This window comes from Gossypium hirsutum, chromosome A02 (assembly GCF_007990345.1).
Source record: "Gossypium hirsutum isolate 1008001.06 chromosome A02, Gossypium_hirsutum_v2.1, whole genome shotgun sequence".
Taxonomy (NCBI): Eukaryota; Viridiplantae; Streptophyta; class Magnoliopsida; order Malvales; family Malvaceae; genus Gossypium; species Gossypium hirsutum.
Window position 1 is genome coordinate 9,067,325 of NC_053425.1, and position 16,396 is coordinate 9,083,720.

Here is a 16,396-nt window from a genome sequence, read left to right on the forward strand (position 1 = left end):
GTTGAAAGATGACTGCAAAGTTTGGGAAAATACATTGATGCGACTGGGAGGGAGGGAAGAAAAAAAGTAGAAAGAGAAAAAGAGGGATAAGAAAAGATGGGGAAAAAAAGACAATGAAACTAAACGGAAAGAAAGAAAGAAAGGGAGGAAAAATTATGCTTTTTGTGTTTATATATATTTTACATAATAATAATATTTTTGTGTATTTTAATTGTATTCATATTATTTTGTGTTATATATCAATTTATGTTCTTTTTGAAAAAAAAATTTAGCATAAAATAAAAAAAAATCGTAATCATGAAGAAACCAAGAAACCAAGAAAAAAAGTCATAAAATTAACCTAAACTAATGAGCTTACTCTATAAACCCGTTCCTACGTCCTTCATCTTCATTGATACAATCAAATAAAATATTATGTGTTAAAATAAGAGAGTTTAGTAAATGGATCATCCTATTAAGTATGTTCGTATAAGATAAAGCTACCATCACAAGTAAATGGACTACTTCATAAATTGTATGATGTGTTCGATAAAAAGACAAATATTAAAATTAAGATTTAAAATTAATAATATCATACTAAAATTTGAGATAACAGTGTCACAAGCATAATCCACAATTCCTACTTGTAGCTAATGGTTCATATTGTGGGTGCACCTTTCAGGTTGTATAGAAAGTGCAACTCTAAGGTAAGGAAGGGATGATTTTCCAAATGAAGCCAAAAGAGTAGAAGCTTAAATTCCAATTCAATACATCACAGTCAATACAACAAACAAATAGATATCACCAATTAACTTCAGAAAAATAAATTAATATTCAAAAGTTTACATTTACACCATGTTTGGTTGGGTGTATTGGCTATGCCAATACACCCCTAATCGGTGGACCCCATTTAATCCCACTTCAATCCTCTGTTTGGTTCAGGGTATTGGCTAATACCCGTCTATTACATTACACCCCTAATCCCCAAAATCCACCGATTTCTATTACGTTCCTCTTTCTCAGATTAGGTGCTGCTTGAGTTTTAGACCCTGTTTTACCCTCCTGCTTCCCCTTTTCGTCTTCTGTTTCTTCCTTCTGTCTTTCTTTTGCTGAAGATTACAATAGAATCGACGCTTGGCCTTCTCAACCTTTTATTTTCGGAGTTTACTACAACTGGAAAGGTAAATTCATATTTCTAACTCTCTTTTGCTCTCAAATTTATATGGATTCCTGTATTTTAATTAGCTTAAGTTCCGAGTAGATTTCTATTTCTTAAAGGTTTTTGTTGCTGGTGGAAATTGGAACTCGATTGCTCTATTTGTGGACTGATGTAACCTATTCATTATCGTTTTCTTGAAAAACTCTATTATTGATAATCTGCTCTCAACTTTATCAGGAAAAACCAGTCAAGCCGAAGCCTGCACCTGCGGCCATCTCAAGCACAGCTTTGAAGCAAGCTTCAGGTTCTTTATTTTCTTAGTTCTGTATTTGGAAAGATCAACCTGCTTTTATCTTTTATTTGAAAAAAGGAGATTCTATCCAGGAAATATTTTTTATATTTATGCCTTTTCTTTTTCTTTTTCTTTTCTTTTTTGGTAACAATAATATCTTATAGCTTAAAAGATATTCTATCCTTGATCCTTTTGTGAGCTATTAAGTATACTAAGAATTAAGTCACTGCAGATGCAGCTGAAAATGCAAGTAAGGAATTAGATCTTAGTGTACCTCCTATTCATGTTGATCCAAGTCAATTCAACAGTGTTCTCCATAAAGGAAAGGATGATGCTGACACAAATTGTTGGACTTCTCCTGGTGGTGCGGGATTTATGATAAGAGGACAGACATACTTAAAAAATAGTGCCAAGGTGAGGTTTTCCTACCCTTGTTAATCATTTGACATGCATTTTTCATTGTTTTTATTTGTTCTGAGTGCACTCTTATCATCTTATATCATCAAAGCATGAAATTAAGAGTATCTGGTTTATTATAATGGAAAATTGAGATACAAATTGGAATGACAGTTGTCTGCTTCGTGTGTAGTTCTACTCATTCATTATGCTCTCATCCTGAGTTGATACATATGTTTCTATTGGTCAGTTCATATTGATTCTGTTAGCTATTGGTGTGATGCAGTTTCATTTACCTAATCTTGCCAGGTCTGGTTTCTAAATTGGATTAAGAAACCAAAATCGACTTTACATTTATAGTTTTACTGGTATTTCTGTCTTACCTTGTATTCTTTGTTTGGTTTCAAGGTTGAGACCCTCTCATTCAGTTCAGTAGTTGGAAGTTCTTTGTTTGAATCATTATTGTATTTGGCCCATTTATTAATTTTAGATTTCTTAATGTATGAGTTCTTTGATTGCTTTTAACTATATTTATCTTGCTTAATGAATTCTCTGCTGGACAAGTAAAGTTTCAAATACAGAAAATGAGGAAGCATGATTTTTCCTATGATGAAAATTTTCCTTTTACTTTATAGCTGACAGTCCTCTTCCATGGTTTTATTATATCTGTAATTTCTTCCTCGCATTCCTTGTTCTTGCCAATATTCTGTAGAGAATCAATTGAGTAACCTACAAGTCTTTTCGCAGATAATGGGTGGAAATCCCCTTCTCAAGCTCATAGCTGTTGATTGGTTCAAAGTCGATAAAGCAACAGATAAAATTGCATTGCATCCAAAGAGTCTAGCTCAGGTATTAAACCGGCTTCGTACTGTTTCCCTTTCTTTGAAGGTGTCAATGTTATGAAAGTCATGTGAAAGTTGCTTCATTCTTAGCAAATTTTCTGCTAGGATTGGTTTCTTTTTGTTATTTACATTTTTCAAATTCTTTCCAGTAATTTCTTTGCAGATTAGCCATGCTAATATAATTTTATGAAATCTTACTATGTGCATTTTACAGTCTCAATTTTGAGTGCTAAAACCTATAAAATGAACTTATGGCTTTCCTGGTTTCACTGTTTTTCATGCTATGGCTTAGCCATTGTTATGCTAAAAGAATACTCTCATTTTTTTATTTTAAGCAAAACATTATGTATTTTCTTGGTTTTGTTTATAAGATGCATCTTGTTCCTAGAAAGTCCCCTTTAGCCTTGCTTATGTTTGAATGAATAGAGATTCATGTATCAGGAAGTCAATTTGCATGCTTGTTACTCCTTTTTTACGTGAAATAAAAAGATGCCTTCAGTAGTGCTTTTATTAATTTTCCCCGAACTCGATTAGTATTTTAGACTGGATGAAACAACTATCGAACTTTTTGGTTATCTCAACAGTATTTAGTTCCTTCAATTTCCATTTCTCAAACCATTTATATTTCTTTATCTAACAATAAGAAACAAGGCGATTACCAACTTTCAACGCATCTCCCTTACCTTTTCCTTGATTTCGTTAACCCCATATTTCCCAAATCGTCTGTTTCTTGTCCCGTCTTTCTGGTATATCCACACAGCCATTGCAGCATCATCATCTGAACTGCAAACATCTTCTATGTATTATGAGACTTAGCTAAATAGCTATTGAAATGTCTGGCGGATCCATAGATGTAAGAATTTTCTTTCAGTTTGCAGATTTTAATTCGAGAATGGACTGTTTCTACATAGGACAATTTAGCAAATGGTTTGCTACTCCTACAAGCTGCTAGGGACTTTATCATTTGTTTTGGGACAACCACACTATCTATTCTTGCATCTATGTACTCCTAATGTTGCAGACAAATAGCACATCATATTCTCTATCACACTGAACAAAAATGTTCCTTCACTGTTGGAAAAGGCTGATTCGAGAATATTGGAGGCATCGTGAATGATTTTGCTTGATGGAAAAACATTTTTATGAATTATGACCTAACTGCTATTTTCATTTTCAGTCTGATGCCGGAAAAAATCTTCCATTTATCCTTGTGATTAATCTCGAGGTACGCATGTGGATGCATTTCTACCTCCTTTATCTGCATATTTATTTAAACAAAACTGTCAATACATTGGAAATTTTTACAATTGCATAAGATGGTTATGAAAAATGATTTCTATTTTAAAAGCTTAGTCCTGCAGAAAACTAACTATTAAAAGCTCAAAGTTGTTTGCTTAGGACAAATAGGTTTGGGATCGTTATTGGTAATGACACTTAAGCCATATTTCTGAACACAAAATGATGTTTTCATATGAAGAAATTCTAATCCTGAAATAGCCATGTAATTAAGTGGATGATACGAAGATTAAAGTTGAAAATTTTTAACAAATTTTATTGTTCTGGATGGTCAATGCAGATCATGCTCTGACCTTCAGATTCACTTCTAGTTTCCACTTTTCTCCCAAACATACCGACCTTGGAGGATACAATGGGAATATTTTTAGCATGGGGAGAATTTTTGTGGAATTAATTTTTAGGTTGCAACAAATTTTACCTTGGTTTTTCAAAGAGGATATATGTTTTGGTTTCTTTTTTCCAGATTCCTGCGAAACCAAACTATAGTTTGGTCCTCTACTATGCTGCTGAAAGGCCAGTGAGGAAAGATTCTTTACTGGAAAAGTTTGCAGATGGAACGGATCAATTTCGTGATGCAAGATTTAAACTGATACCAAGCATTGTTGAGGTATGAAATTGTATATTGTAAACATCTCACCTAGTTGTTATCTATTGCTCTAATGCTAGTGAAAAGCTCAGTTGTTTCTAAATGTTCAAAGGGGTATTGGATGGTCAAGCGTGCAGTTGGAACAAAAGCTTGCCTACTTGGGAAAGCTGTTACATGCAAATACTTCAGGCAAGACAATTTTCTGGAGGTAATGCACTTGTGGTTTTGCTATTTTCCTTGCCTCGGTCTTGAGGCCTACATAGTATCAGGATCTATAAAGTCTTTTGATATCTCTATATTGCAGAGCGTGATGATTACATCCATGCTTTCGTTGCATATTTTGATGTTTCGTTTACCAAATGCCACAAATTGATGGGTTTCTCTACAGGTTTGTATCTACATCAAAATTCTCCATCCTTTGTCATTTCCATTTTATCTACGAATAGAAATCAGCAAGCCAGCCTAAAAGAACTTTGCCTTGGCTAATGGCAAATACAAAATGCAGGACCAAGATCGCGAGCTACCCATTGGAAGCAAACAGTCCTATATCTAGAGGATGTGTTAACCATCTGTGAAGGGGAGACAATAATTGGGAGCATGACTGTTGCACCAAACAAGAAGAATCCCCGAGACGTTGATATAATGGTTAAATATTCATTGAGCGGACGACGTTGTGTGGTTTCGAGAGTTCAATTCTATAAGATGCGCTGATTTTGTTGCAGAGTATTTCATCACCACTACTAGCTGTAGGATACCTTGTTTGCATGTTCCTCAAATGTTTCACCAACATTTTTTTAATTCCTTTTCTACTTTCTTTTTTCTCGAAAGGTTTTCCCTGAGAAAGAAAAACACATAAGATGCATGTACTTCATTAACTCAATCCAACTGTTTTCTTCTCATGTATGCTTCATATTGAGTCTTGTGTTTTGTGCTGATGTGAGGGAGCATATATACAAATGACATTGGATGTATGACATAGGACTAAATAGATTTTGAGCTTTGACAAGCTGCTTATAAGCATTGTTTCTTATAGAAGAAACACATTATTGGAGAAAGCTTTTGAATCTCCCAACTATTGGATTTGGGTTTCTTTTTGACAATTTGTTTATTGTGCTTTTGTTTAGATGATGAGAAAGGAAAGTCAAGAATTATATTTACTCGTTAAGTTAAATGAAGATATTTGTAATTTAAAAAAATAAAAATTCAATATAAATTTAAAATAAGAGTTTAACTAAAAAATAAGAGTTAGTGGCAAAAATTAATAAAATTTAAATTTTAGTGGTAAAATTCAATAACATAAAAATTAAGTTACAAATTTACTCATTTTTTAAAAAATAACGGCAAATATAAATAAAAATAAAGTACAGTGACAAATTTCAGTATTTATCTATAGTATGATGATAAATTATATATTTTTATTAACTTATATTTAATAATAATTATGTTAAATTATATTTTATAGTATTATATATTATGATTTTAAAAAATTCATATAAGAATATTTAATATTAAGAATTTTATTAAATCATATATTTTAATTAAAATATATTTAATATTAATTATTTCAAATTATATTTTATAGTATCATATATTATGATTTGAGTAAATTCATATAAGAATATTGATTATTAAGAATTTTATTATAAATTATATATTTTAATTAAAATATATTTAATAATAATTATGTTAAAATATGATTAAATTATTTATTACTGATAATAATAATCTTATTAAAATTTAAATAACAATAACAATAATCATTTACCAAAACAATTTTATGCTAAGGGTATTCTAGTCATTTTAGTTTTTTCCATTATGCTATTACACCTCTATTCCATTCAACCAAACACAAGATTACTATTACGCCTCTATTCCATTACATTCAACCAAACAGTGGATTAGCTATTACACCTCTAATCCAATCACCTCTAATCCAATACAGCGAACCAAACGCACCCTTAGAGTTTCACCTGTTTTTAATCCTTGTTTAACTAATTGACTTTAAATATTAAATCTCTTTCGACTCTTTCAAAATAAATATTTAAAAAATCCTCTCAAATTCATAACATGAAAATTTAAAAAATAAAAAAAAATTTACCAAAACGAAAGAAAGAAAGGCAAACTTGATGCGTTAAAAGCATGTGTTAAAGAACATAATATTGCAAATATCTTGAAAATGATCAATCTATGTCATCCATTTTGTGTTTGCGGTCATGGTAAGTGGCCGTGGTTAGAGCTTGGCCATTGCAAACAGATATTGGAAGTGGAAATTTAGGTGAGCAATTATTTCATATTTTGCAACATAATTAACTCCACAGTTTCTATTGTTTTTTAAAATTTTATTTTGTATTAACAATATCATATTTATATATTTTTTAATAATTTATAATTACACAATTATTCAACAACTAATGCAAAGCTCGAAAAAGCTACATGGAGGCAATTAGACCTGATCATGAGCTGAACCATTTGTCTAAGCTCGGAGGAGGGTTTGGACAAAAATATAGACTCGAAAAATGAATTTAAATAAAAAAAATAATGCTCATTTTCTAAATGGGTCGGGCATTGTATAAGATTTTTTGGCTTAGGCCTGGCCTAAAATTATCTCTTTTTTTTCATGTTGCTATTTTGTTGACATTTTGCTATTATATTATTACTATTTTGTTATTATTATTTGGATATCATATAACTCTTGTTTTATTGTTAATTTCGTTACCATTTTAGAGACATTTACTTACTAAGTTGTAACTATCTTAATGTTATTTAAGTATAAATATTTTTTTAATATATTTTTAATTTGTTGAGAGACATTTATATTAATATTTTTAATATATTTGATGTATTATATAATTTTAAATTTATTTTTATATAAAAATTAATATAAAAATTTAATACGAATAGATCGGACTCAAGTTTAATTTTTTTATCTAAATCAAATTTAGGTAAAATTTTAATCTAATTTTTAGATGCTACCTAAACCTTAAAAATATCTAAATTTTACCATCCCCTCGGTCCGACCTGACCGTTATCAAATCTAGAGGCCGTCAACGTTGGGCTTCTTTTTTTGACTTTGTCAGGTGGGAGGAAAATGATGGAAGAATAGAAGTAGAGAAACACAAAGTGGGAGATGATAACGTGTGTTGGTAATTACTTGATTGAGTAGGGGCAGGGAGAACAAAAAGAGAGATGAAAAGAGAAGGAACTAAAGTGGAAAGAAAGAGTGGCTTTTCATATTTATATATATTTTTACATATTAAAATTTTTTAATGTATTTTTATTATTTTTTGTTTTCTCTTTTTTGTCTTATATCTTAATTTAATTTATTTTCTAAGACATAACATTATAGAAAAATTATTTAAATAATTTATCTTGTCTAAAAATTTATTTAATAATTTATTTAATGTTATTTTATTCTCAAATGAAATTTTTAGATTGATTCGTTCCAAGTTTGACTCGTAAATAAATTTAAATTTTACAGTTGATCAATTATAAAAAAAAAGTTAAAAATAAAATAATTTGAATAATTATTTTTTTAATTTTTAATTATATATTTAAAAGATTTGATAGGCATATCCTTTCCATTTAGGATTTGTTCTTGATTTACTTATATTTTTTGTTTATTTGAAATGATGTATTTAAAATGGGATTAGTATTTCGTACATTAGCAATGTGTTTTTGTTCGAGAAATGATTGTATAAAACTGTGATTCCACTCCCTATCTCTTTTCAATAGGAAAATAGTAAATCAAAATTTTCCTCCTAATTTTTAATATTTTTAGTTGAATTTAAATTTTTTTAAGAGAAAAAAAGCTAAAAATCAAGAGAAAAAAGTTGATTTGTCATTATCCTATTGCCTATTGGAAAGAGATCAGTTTCATAGAATCTCTTCTCATTTTTTTTATTCCACAAGCAGTTTTAAAAAATTGTCACATGTCTTTTTTTTAATATTATACTACATTACTTGTGGAGTAAAACTTCATTGACAGTATATCTAATATTTTTTCTTAAAATGATTAATTTATATTTCACTTTTGGCTCAATTAAGAACATTAACTATTTACATTTGACCAAAGATATATTTTTTTAAATTTTAAATGATATATTTAAAATTTAACTAGTTAATTGAAATTCCTTATCCAACCCTAAATAAATAATAAATTAAAATTTCATAATTTTGAAAAATCAAGTAATTATAGTTTATTAAAATTTATTTTGAAATTAATTATTAAATAAAATTTATAGAAAATTAAAATTATCTACACAGGGAGATACAATAATAGTATAATAAAATTCTGATAAATAAATATTTGAAAATTTGAGAGTATATTAAAGAATGTATTTGACAAAATATAATTACATTATAATTCTTTATGTCATATTTGATAGCATAAATTGTAATTAAATAATTATATAATTTTAAATTTTAAAAAAATATATTGTAAAAAATTATCAATAATACTTGATAATGAAAATTTATAAGTAAGTAACAAAACTTATAATCAAATCATCTTATATAATATGTTTATTTAAAAAAATTCGACAATATAACTAGTAACCAAAATAAGAAGAAAAATTAATATTTTGTACAATTCTATCTAATTGCTCTTGTGTTCCATATTTATTGACTCATACTCTCTTTTACATTAAACACATACTTATTGTCAACACCTGTTAGTCTTTGGCCAAATTTTTCATCATTTGAATCTAAATCTGTATTATTAAAATTATCAAAATCTATTTCTTCCATGTCTTTTTTAAAGTATAGATCATCCCAATTCCACCCACAGATGAAATTATGAAATATGCAACATGCTAGCACGATCTAACCTTTTTTGTACGCTATATGTTGTTAATATGAAAAATATTTAGTAGGTCAAAATGTATAACAAATTATCTCTTACCCATAAAATTTTCATTAGTAAAATAACATATACTTATATTTTAAGAAATAAAACATATATGTCTTAAAATTAAAATATTCTACTATTATTGTATTGAAGCCACTTCTTAAACATAAATAATGTACCAATATTTTTTGAAAGTTATAAGGTAAATTGATTTGGGAGTACTTGCATATTATCCCAATTCTCAACACCTTCATAAAAATAGAGAGTACCGTATTTAACGAGATTTATTAATTACAATGGTTACTCATACATGTTACAAATATAAAATTATAAGGTCAAAATATGTTAGAAGTCTTTGTACTTTTTATACATTTGAAATTTAGTCCTCTACTTTTAGGATTTTAAAATACAAGTTTGATTATTAACATTGTTCTCTTATTAAATTTAGATTCATTAAAACATTAATTTTTTTGGTTTTATGACTATCAAATGAGTATTTTTTTAATTTCAAATTTCCACAACAATAAATTTAATACAAGAATTTTAAGTTGATAACAGTTATATCTAAATTTTAATATTTGAAAAATAAGAAATTAAATTTATAAAAATAAAAGTAAAAATACAAATTCCAAATATAAGAGAAATACAAAATAATTTCGATTTGGTTTAGTGCACTTATAAAAATACATCAGAATCTATGTAATACTATATAGCTAAACTACTAAACAAGTTGTTGAATTGTTAAATTAATAAGCTTTGTACTTAATACAGCCATTATTTCAAAAGTATTTTTTTAAAAGTTAAAACTAAATTAAAAATATAATTACAATTATAAAAAATATATATATTCAAATAATTATAATCAAAATAAGTATAACTAGATTGTTAATTAAAATATATTCCGGACTTAAAATGATAAGATTTAAACAAAATATATATGAACTAAAAACTCACAATCAGACAAAAATATGAAATTTGAAACATCCATGGCTTAACCTAATTTCAAATGCTGATTTTATGTTAGGGGGGTATTGGCTCATTTGGATAGAAATAAAATTTAAGACTTTATTTGAGTGAAATAAATAAAAATAAGGGTTTATCTCAACAAAATAACAAAGATTAATGGCCTATTCAGTATTTTAGCCGTTCTTCATTTAACAACCCACACTGCGTTCATTACATTTTCAAATTGACTATAGCTTGAAATGGCTAGCTCATTTTGACGGTTTGATGATGAATGGAACTCAAAGAGATAATACTGCCCATTCTACCATAAATGATGATTACTGAATTTGTCAAATATTCACAATTTCATATGAAAATATGTGCTTTTTAGAGTTTGATCATCCATTGGAACCATTAAGATATAGCCGATAAGAGTTGAGTATAATCATACCGTAAAACAAATATGAAGTATAACTTAATCATTAAAAAAAAAAACCATGATTGACAATTAAGTTTTTTGATAAGAGACAGGGAGTAAAAATGTCTTGGGGATGAATCTAGAACTAATGTAACTGAAGATTTGAACACGAGTGCTTTACCGCTCCAAATGTAGTTCAGTGAATCGTAGAAAACTGAATTTTGATAAAATTCATTTGAATATGAATTAATGACAATTTTACTAAGGTTGAAACCCTTTCTAATCCATTGATCGAGTAAACCGAAACAACAAATGCCATGACAAATGGCCACAAGTATGTTTTCTGGTTCAAATATCAGTCAAAGTAGACGAGGGGGAAACCTTTTTCCTGGAAATCACCTTCACATTTCTTCCTCATGGTCTTGACTTCCTTTATTTTACAACCAATTATCTGACTAGGAGCTAGCTGTTTCTTTGAAATCAAGGCTTGCTTCCATGAACAAATTATCAGATATGTCCCAAAGTTCTTTTGCAAGTTTGGTATTGTGTGATAGCACTGATGAATCCACAGTCCTACCCTTTCCACCAAAAAAGTATACCCCAGAGGCTTCCTGAAATACCAAAGTCAGAAATCAATAGGTTCACTAAATCACCAGAGATATTTTTTTTCCCTCTAGATATGATGCAATATTACCATCAGACAAGAATGGAGAAGGTTCATTACTCAAACTAAGTTGCAAATTTCAGCGTTGGAGACTAACAGTATAATTGGATTCATCATTTATGACTAGTTAATGTTAAGACTTTGGTAAGAAGAAACTATAATCATATATCTCAGATGAACTTACAGGTGGGGCAAGGGCTGCATCAATAAGAGAGCTAACCCCATTCTTTGGTGACTGCAAAAGGCCCAAAGACTTCAAAACTTGAAATGCCAAACTCGAAAGACATGAAGGGACTTCCCTCATGATGTTGGTTCTTACACTTCCAGGATCCGCAGCACTTCAAAAGCAAAACAAACCATATTACATACCATAAAGTGGAGAGATGCCTATTACAAATGCTTTTCAAGATGAAAAATAATAAAGATGTTCCATAGCCGTTATAAGACCATCAAAGTTAAAATGAATGTTGCTCTTTTCTTTAAGAGAAAAAGTTTAACAAAAACCACTTAAAATATACTTTACAGAGACATGATAAGGTTGATCCATCAAGCCAAGTTGCCGGTGGAGCTCATATGAGAAGAGAATCAAGAATACTGTTGAAACAAAATTACATGTCATGGATAGAATGGAAATGAAAGTCAATCACAATAATCTTTCATGTTAAATGAATTACATTTCGAGTACTCATAGAGACGGGCAAATGGATATTGTTCTGATCTCAAGAAACGTGTCCCAGAAACAGATTCCTTGTCAACCTGTACATCAAAAACTGAAGGAAAGTGCACTAATGTAGTTATATGAGGGTCTTTCCCCCCTATTTCTCAAACACTATGCTTGCCCCGAAGAATATACATATGTACATATATATATCTATTATATATATATATATGAATTACCTGAAGAATATATAATACACGGCATCTAGAAAGATACTCACCACTTCGATGTGTAAAGGACGTGACATTTACAATCCGAGAAGGAACAGGGCTTCTTTTAAGAAGAGGTAGTAGTAATTTGGTCAGACAGAACGGTCCTATGTAATTTGTACCCATCATCCTGAGGAACACGAGTGAACTTGTAAGAAGGAATTTGAGGACAGAAAAGGGACATTGTGACCACAAGAACAAATGGTGCGAAGGACAGGAAATACTCAAAACCAACGGCAGTTTGTGGTTAATCTGCACTAGCAAGTGGTAAGAATTTCTAGGTAAGGTTAAAATTCACTCGAAGAAAATGTAGCATATTAAACCTTTTCGCAGTTGGGAGATTTGGGTTGTTAAGATTCAAGAATGGATCATGACAACCTGTTTGGTAGCTGAGAAAATATACCAAGAAAATGAAGATAACAAGAATCGTATATTGATGATTCTAAAAAGACTATTTGTTAATAACAACCATGCAGCTGTATGCACATGTAACAACCTTAACTAACATCGTAACCATCATTGTAGCAACCTAAGTACCTAACAGCTTGTAACTGACAGTATACACTAACACAGGTTACACATTTTCCAACCACTAAAGAATATTATACAGTTGTACCAATATGCAGCATCAAAGCTAGAGTAGTTAATTACTGATCATAGCCTTCAGGTGTGGTTCGCGATGATGTTGCCAGTATCCCAGCATTATTAATCAAGAGCTGCAAAGAACAATGCAGTTTGCAATCCAAAAGCCACTGCTGAAGTGAGCTTTTGAACTCCAAAATTGATTGGAATGATGCCAGGTTAACCACAAAAGCTTTGACATGGGCACCTTTATTCTGGGTTTTTATCTCTGTCATAATCTATAAACAACAAGAACCAAAAAGAAAAATAGGATAAACAGCATCATAAAACGAGAGGACACATGCAACAATAAATTTACTGTGTATATATCTATATACCTTTGATAACAAATGCGATGATCGTCCAACTGCAGAAACAAAACGTAAATAGATGTCAAGTGAGATGCTCAATTTAAAGACACAAGCAGGTAAAGAGCCGTCACTGGATAGTTTATCACTGGATAGTTTATGTCATGACCCGACCCAGCCTGCTAGACCACGTGTGAGACACAAATCAAAATTGCCTGGTTTAGTTACTGGCAGGTCCTCAAGGTTTTGCCACCGCTTTGTGTGCACTCTGCAGAACATATACCTCTTATCTAGCTAGTTCAATTTGTATCCCTTCTACAAAACTATTATTATATGTAAGTATATGGGTTCGAATATGTGGTGGCACGCTTAAGGGTGAAAACAAACCTTGAGAGGCTAGCAATGGGCATTCAAGCAAGGCAATTCCAGTTCGTGTCTCACGAGCCAAAATAGAACGAGATGCATCCAGAAAATTAAAAGCAAATGAAATAAGTTGTGGGCAGAGCAGGGTACCAAGAACAACAAAGAAGCCTTCCCGTGAAAGAGCGTGCGCAGCCGCAGCTCCCAGTCCTGATGCAGCCTGCAGCAATGAGGGAATGAAACAAAAAGGAAAGAAACCACAAACTAGTAATAATAATTCAGGCTAGTGAGGTGAAAAGAAAGAAGACTTACGCCTGTAATGATGCAAACAGGCGTCAGAGACTCAGAGATTGGAGGATGACATCGTGGGTAGGATTGGAGTCGGCGAGAAAAGATCCAGTTTGTGTGTAAGTGGAAGTATGAGATGAAGAGTGAGATTGTCCAAAACACGGCCATTCTCCAAAAACTAATTGACGCAGCAAAGCGAAAAGCTTCTTTCAACTCCTTTATCATAATTTGCAGATTCAATAAATTCAGTAATAAGATACTAAAAACAGTAAGCTGTGTAGATAGGCTGAGTTCCTTTGAGACAAACTGTCGAACACGTTATACTCAATAGCATAAATAGTTTATTATTACGCAGGTAATCGGTACAGCAATCTGGATGTACTAATTTGAGAGCTTTTTTTCCTTAAAGTCAACGGCCTACGACTTGCTGGTTGAAAACGAATGTTTTCGTTAAAGAGAAAAGAAAATGGAAGAGGAATTAAAAGAATAATAGTGAGCAGAAGTTTTTAACTTAATGTGTTTTGGGTGAAGATTTAGAAAGATTTTTTTAAAAAAATTATTTGGATAAATAGAAGTTTAAAATTTTGACTTCAATTTTTATAAATTTTTATTTTAAATATAAAAAATAATATATATATATAAGTTAAGCCTTATCATTATATATATTTTTTATTTTTAATCATGGTCCTCACATATTTTATAATTTTAATCAATTTACGTTAATTTATCATTAACACTCATTTTAATCATCTAATTTTATCCCAAACCAATCTAAAATTTAAAGTTCACATCTTCTCGAATCAACCTTCCTTCAACTGAAACATAATCTACTACTCTCTACCTTCCTCCACGATCCCAAATCTCCCTTTCATCTCACAATCACTATATCCCAAAACAACTTATTCAAACCCATAAAAATGGTTCACTACACTGAGAATGTTACCTCATCCCTCCCTGGACGTATAAACATGGTTTAAAAATTCCTATTTAGAAAGCGTCAATGCAAGCAGAGTTTGATGCATTAAAATAAATGGAACTTGGGAATTGGTTCCACCTAATCTAACTTAATTGGAAGGAGATATTTCTAGTTAAACAAAAACCTGATAACTCTATTAATCGCTATAAAGCGATATCGCAAGAATAGATTATTATTTTATATTCAACTCAATTGTTAAATCTACTATGATCCATTTGGTTCTTTTTATAGCTATGCCAAATCGTTGAAAACTTCATAAACCGATTTTCTTCGAGATTCTTTTAATGAATAAATCTTTATGAGACAACAATTAATATTTGAGGACTCAATCCATCCAAATTATATATGCAAATTATCTAAGATCATCTATGGGCTCAAACAAACCCCGCAACAATGGCATAAAGACCTCACCAAAGTTCTCTTGCAAATGGGGTTTCAACACTCTCTGTCATATGCCTCCTTGTTCATCAAATACATCAATGGCAACTGCATCTACTTCTTAGTTTATGCCAATGATATTGTTATAACCATTGTCGAAACTATTTTCAAATCGAGTTTTGGAAAATGAGAATCGATTTTAAAAACGAAAACGGGAGTCGCCACCAATCTTTTTAGGTGTGATTGGATCACCTTTAAAACATTTTGTTTTAAAATCATTAGTTTTGGTCCACGAAATAAAAGAACGGGTTCGGGAGTCAGTTACGTATGAGGAAGGATTAGCACCCTCGTAACGCCCAAAAATTGGTACCTAATTGATTATCAAATGTCTTTAATGTCGAAAGAAAAAAATTTAAGATGTAGTCCTCTTTAAAATATTTTAACTTTGAAAATTAGGATTCACTAGCGTCAAAGTATTGACATTAAGTTATCCCTTTTTTGAAATTCCTATCTCGAAACAGTAAAACGCTATATCCAATAAGTTAGGACATATTGCTTTGAAATTCCAAGATAGTGGCTTGCATTTAGAAAACCTCTAAAAAAAACTTAGAAGGGTACTTAATTATTCGAATTCAACGAGAAAAGTGGCAACCCAATAAGTTAGGGCACTGCTTTCTCGAAATTTCCAAACACCAAGCATTGCCTTATTTGCAAAAAATCTTATTTCGAGGTAACAAATAGATGAATAAAACGAATAAAAAGACAATAACGAATAAGCTAGGAAATATTCGAGATTAAAAAAAACTAGTAATAAATAAACAATCATTATGTAAGACTAAAGAACGATAGTATAGTGAAGATAATAATAATATTAATAGTAATATTACAAGTAAAAATTTTGGAATGATGTGTGAAATTATATATATGTATGTGAATATATAGATAAGTAAACAATATATATAGTGAGTGAAGAGGAAAAGGTAAAATAAGTGTATTTAAAGAGTAATGGGTAAAAATATAATAATAATATAATAGTAGTAATAACGTAATAGTATTAGAAATATACGATATATAATATTGAAGGTAAATACATAATATATACATATTAGAAATAA

General features: G+C 30.2%; 2 protein-coding genes across 13 annotated transcripts; one reads left to right on the forward strand and one right to left on the reverse strand.

Moving 5' to 3' along the window:
- The first annotated feature begins 762 nt into the window (after nt 1-762).
- LOC121215537 (protein ENHANCED DISEASE RESISTANCE 2) lies at nt 763-5,650 on the forward strand. 11 transcript variants are annotated; one of them, XM_041090296.1, is made up of 9 exons: nt 879-1,160; nt 1,376-1,442; nt 1,663-1,680; nt 1,753-1,844; nt 2,574-2,675; nt 3,846-3,893; nt 4,428-4,571; nt 4,663-4,758; nt 4,939-5,650. In XM_041090296.1, the coding sequence occupies exons 4-9, from the start codon at nt 1,806-1,808 to the stop codon at nt 5,014-5,016; spliced, it is 507 nt and encodes a 168-aa protein (XP_040946230.1). In that variant the 5' UTR covers nt 879-1,160; nt 1,376-1,442; nt 1,663-1,680; nt 1,753-1,805; the 3' UTR covers nt 5,017-5,650. The 11 variants fall into 11 exon arrangements, with proteins under 11 accessions (XP_040946239.1, XP_040946230.1, XP_040946217.1 ...); XM_041090298.1 differs by adding an exon at nt 4,855-4,938 and having other exon boundaries at nt 884-1,160; nt 1,663-1,844; nt 5,056-5,271; XM_041090305.1 differs by having other exon boundaries at nt 763-1,160; nt 1,663-1,844; nt 5,056-5,650.
- Nucleotides 5,651-10,963: 5,313 nt separating this feature from the next.
- Nucleotides 10,964-14,860, reverse strand: LOC107910537 (dehydrogenase/reductase SDR family member on chromosome X). 2 transcript variants are annotated; one of them, XM_016838392.2, is made up of 9 exons: nt 13,952-14,860; nt 13,793-13,859; nt 13,310-13,338; nt 13,002-13,210; nt 12,362-12,480; nt 12,098-12,193; nt 11,942-12,017; nt 11,608-11,761; nt 10,964-11,370 (listed from the first exon to the last, which is right to left on the reverse strand). In XM_016838392.2, exons 1-9 carry the CDS (start codon nt 14,150-14,152, stop codon nt 11,215-11,217), a joined length of 1,107 nt encoding a protein of 368 aa, XP_016693881.2. In that variant the 5' UTR covers nt 14,153-14,860; the 3' UTR covers nt 10,964-11,214. The 2 variants fall into 2 exon arrangements, with proteins under 2 accessions (XP_016693881.2, XP_016693882.2); XM_016838393.2 differs by lacking the exon at nt 10,964-11,370 and having other exon boundaries at nt 11,947-12,017.
- Between the last annotated feature and the right edge of the window lie 1,536 nt (nt 14,861-16,396).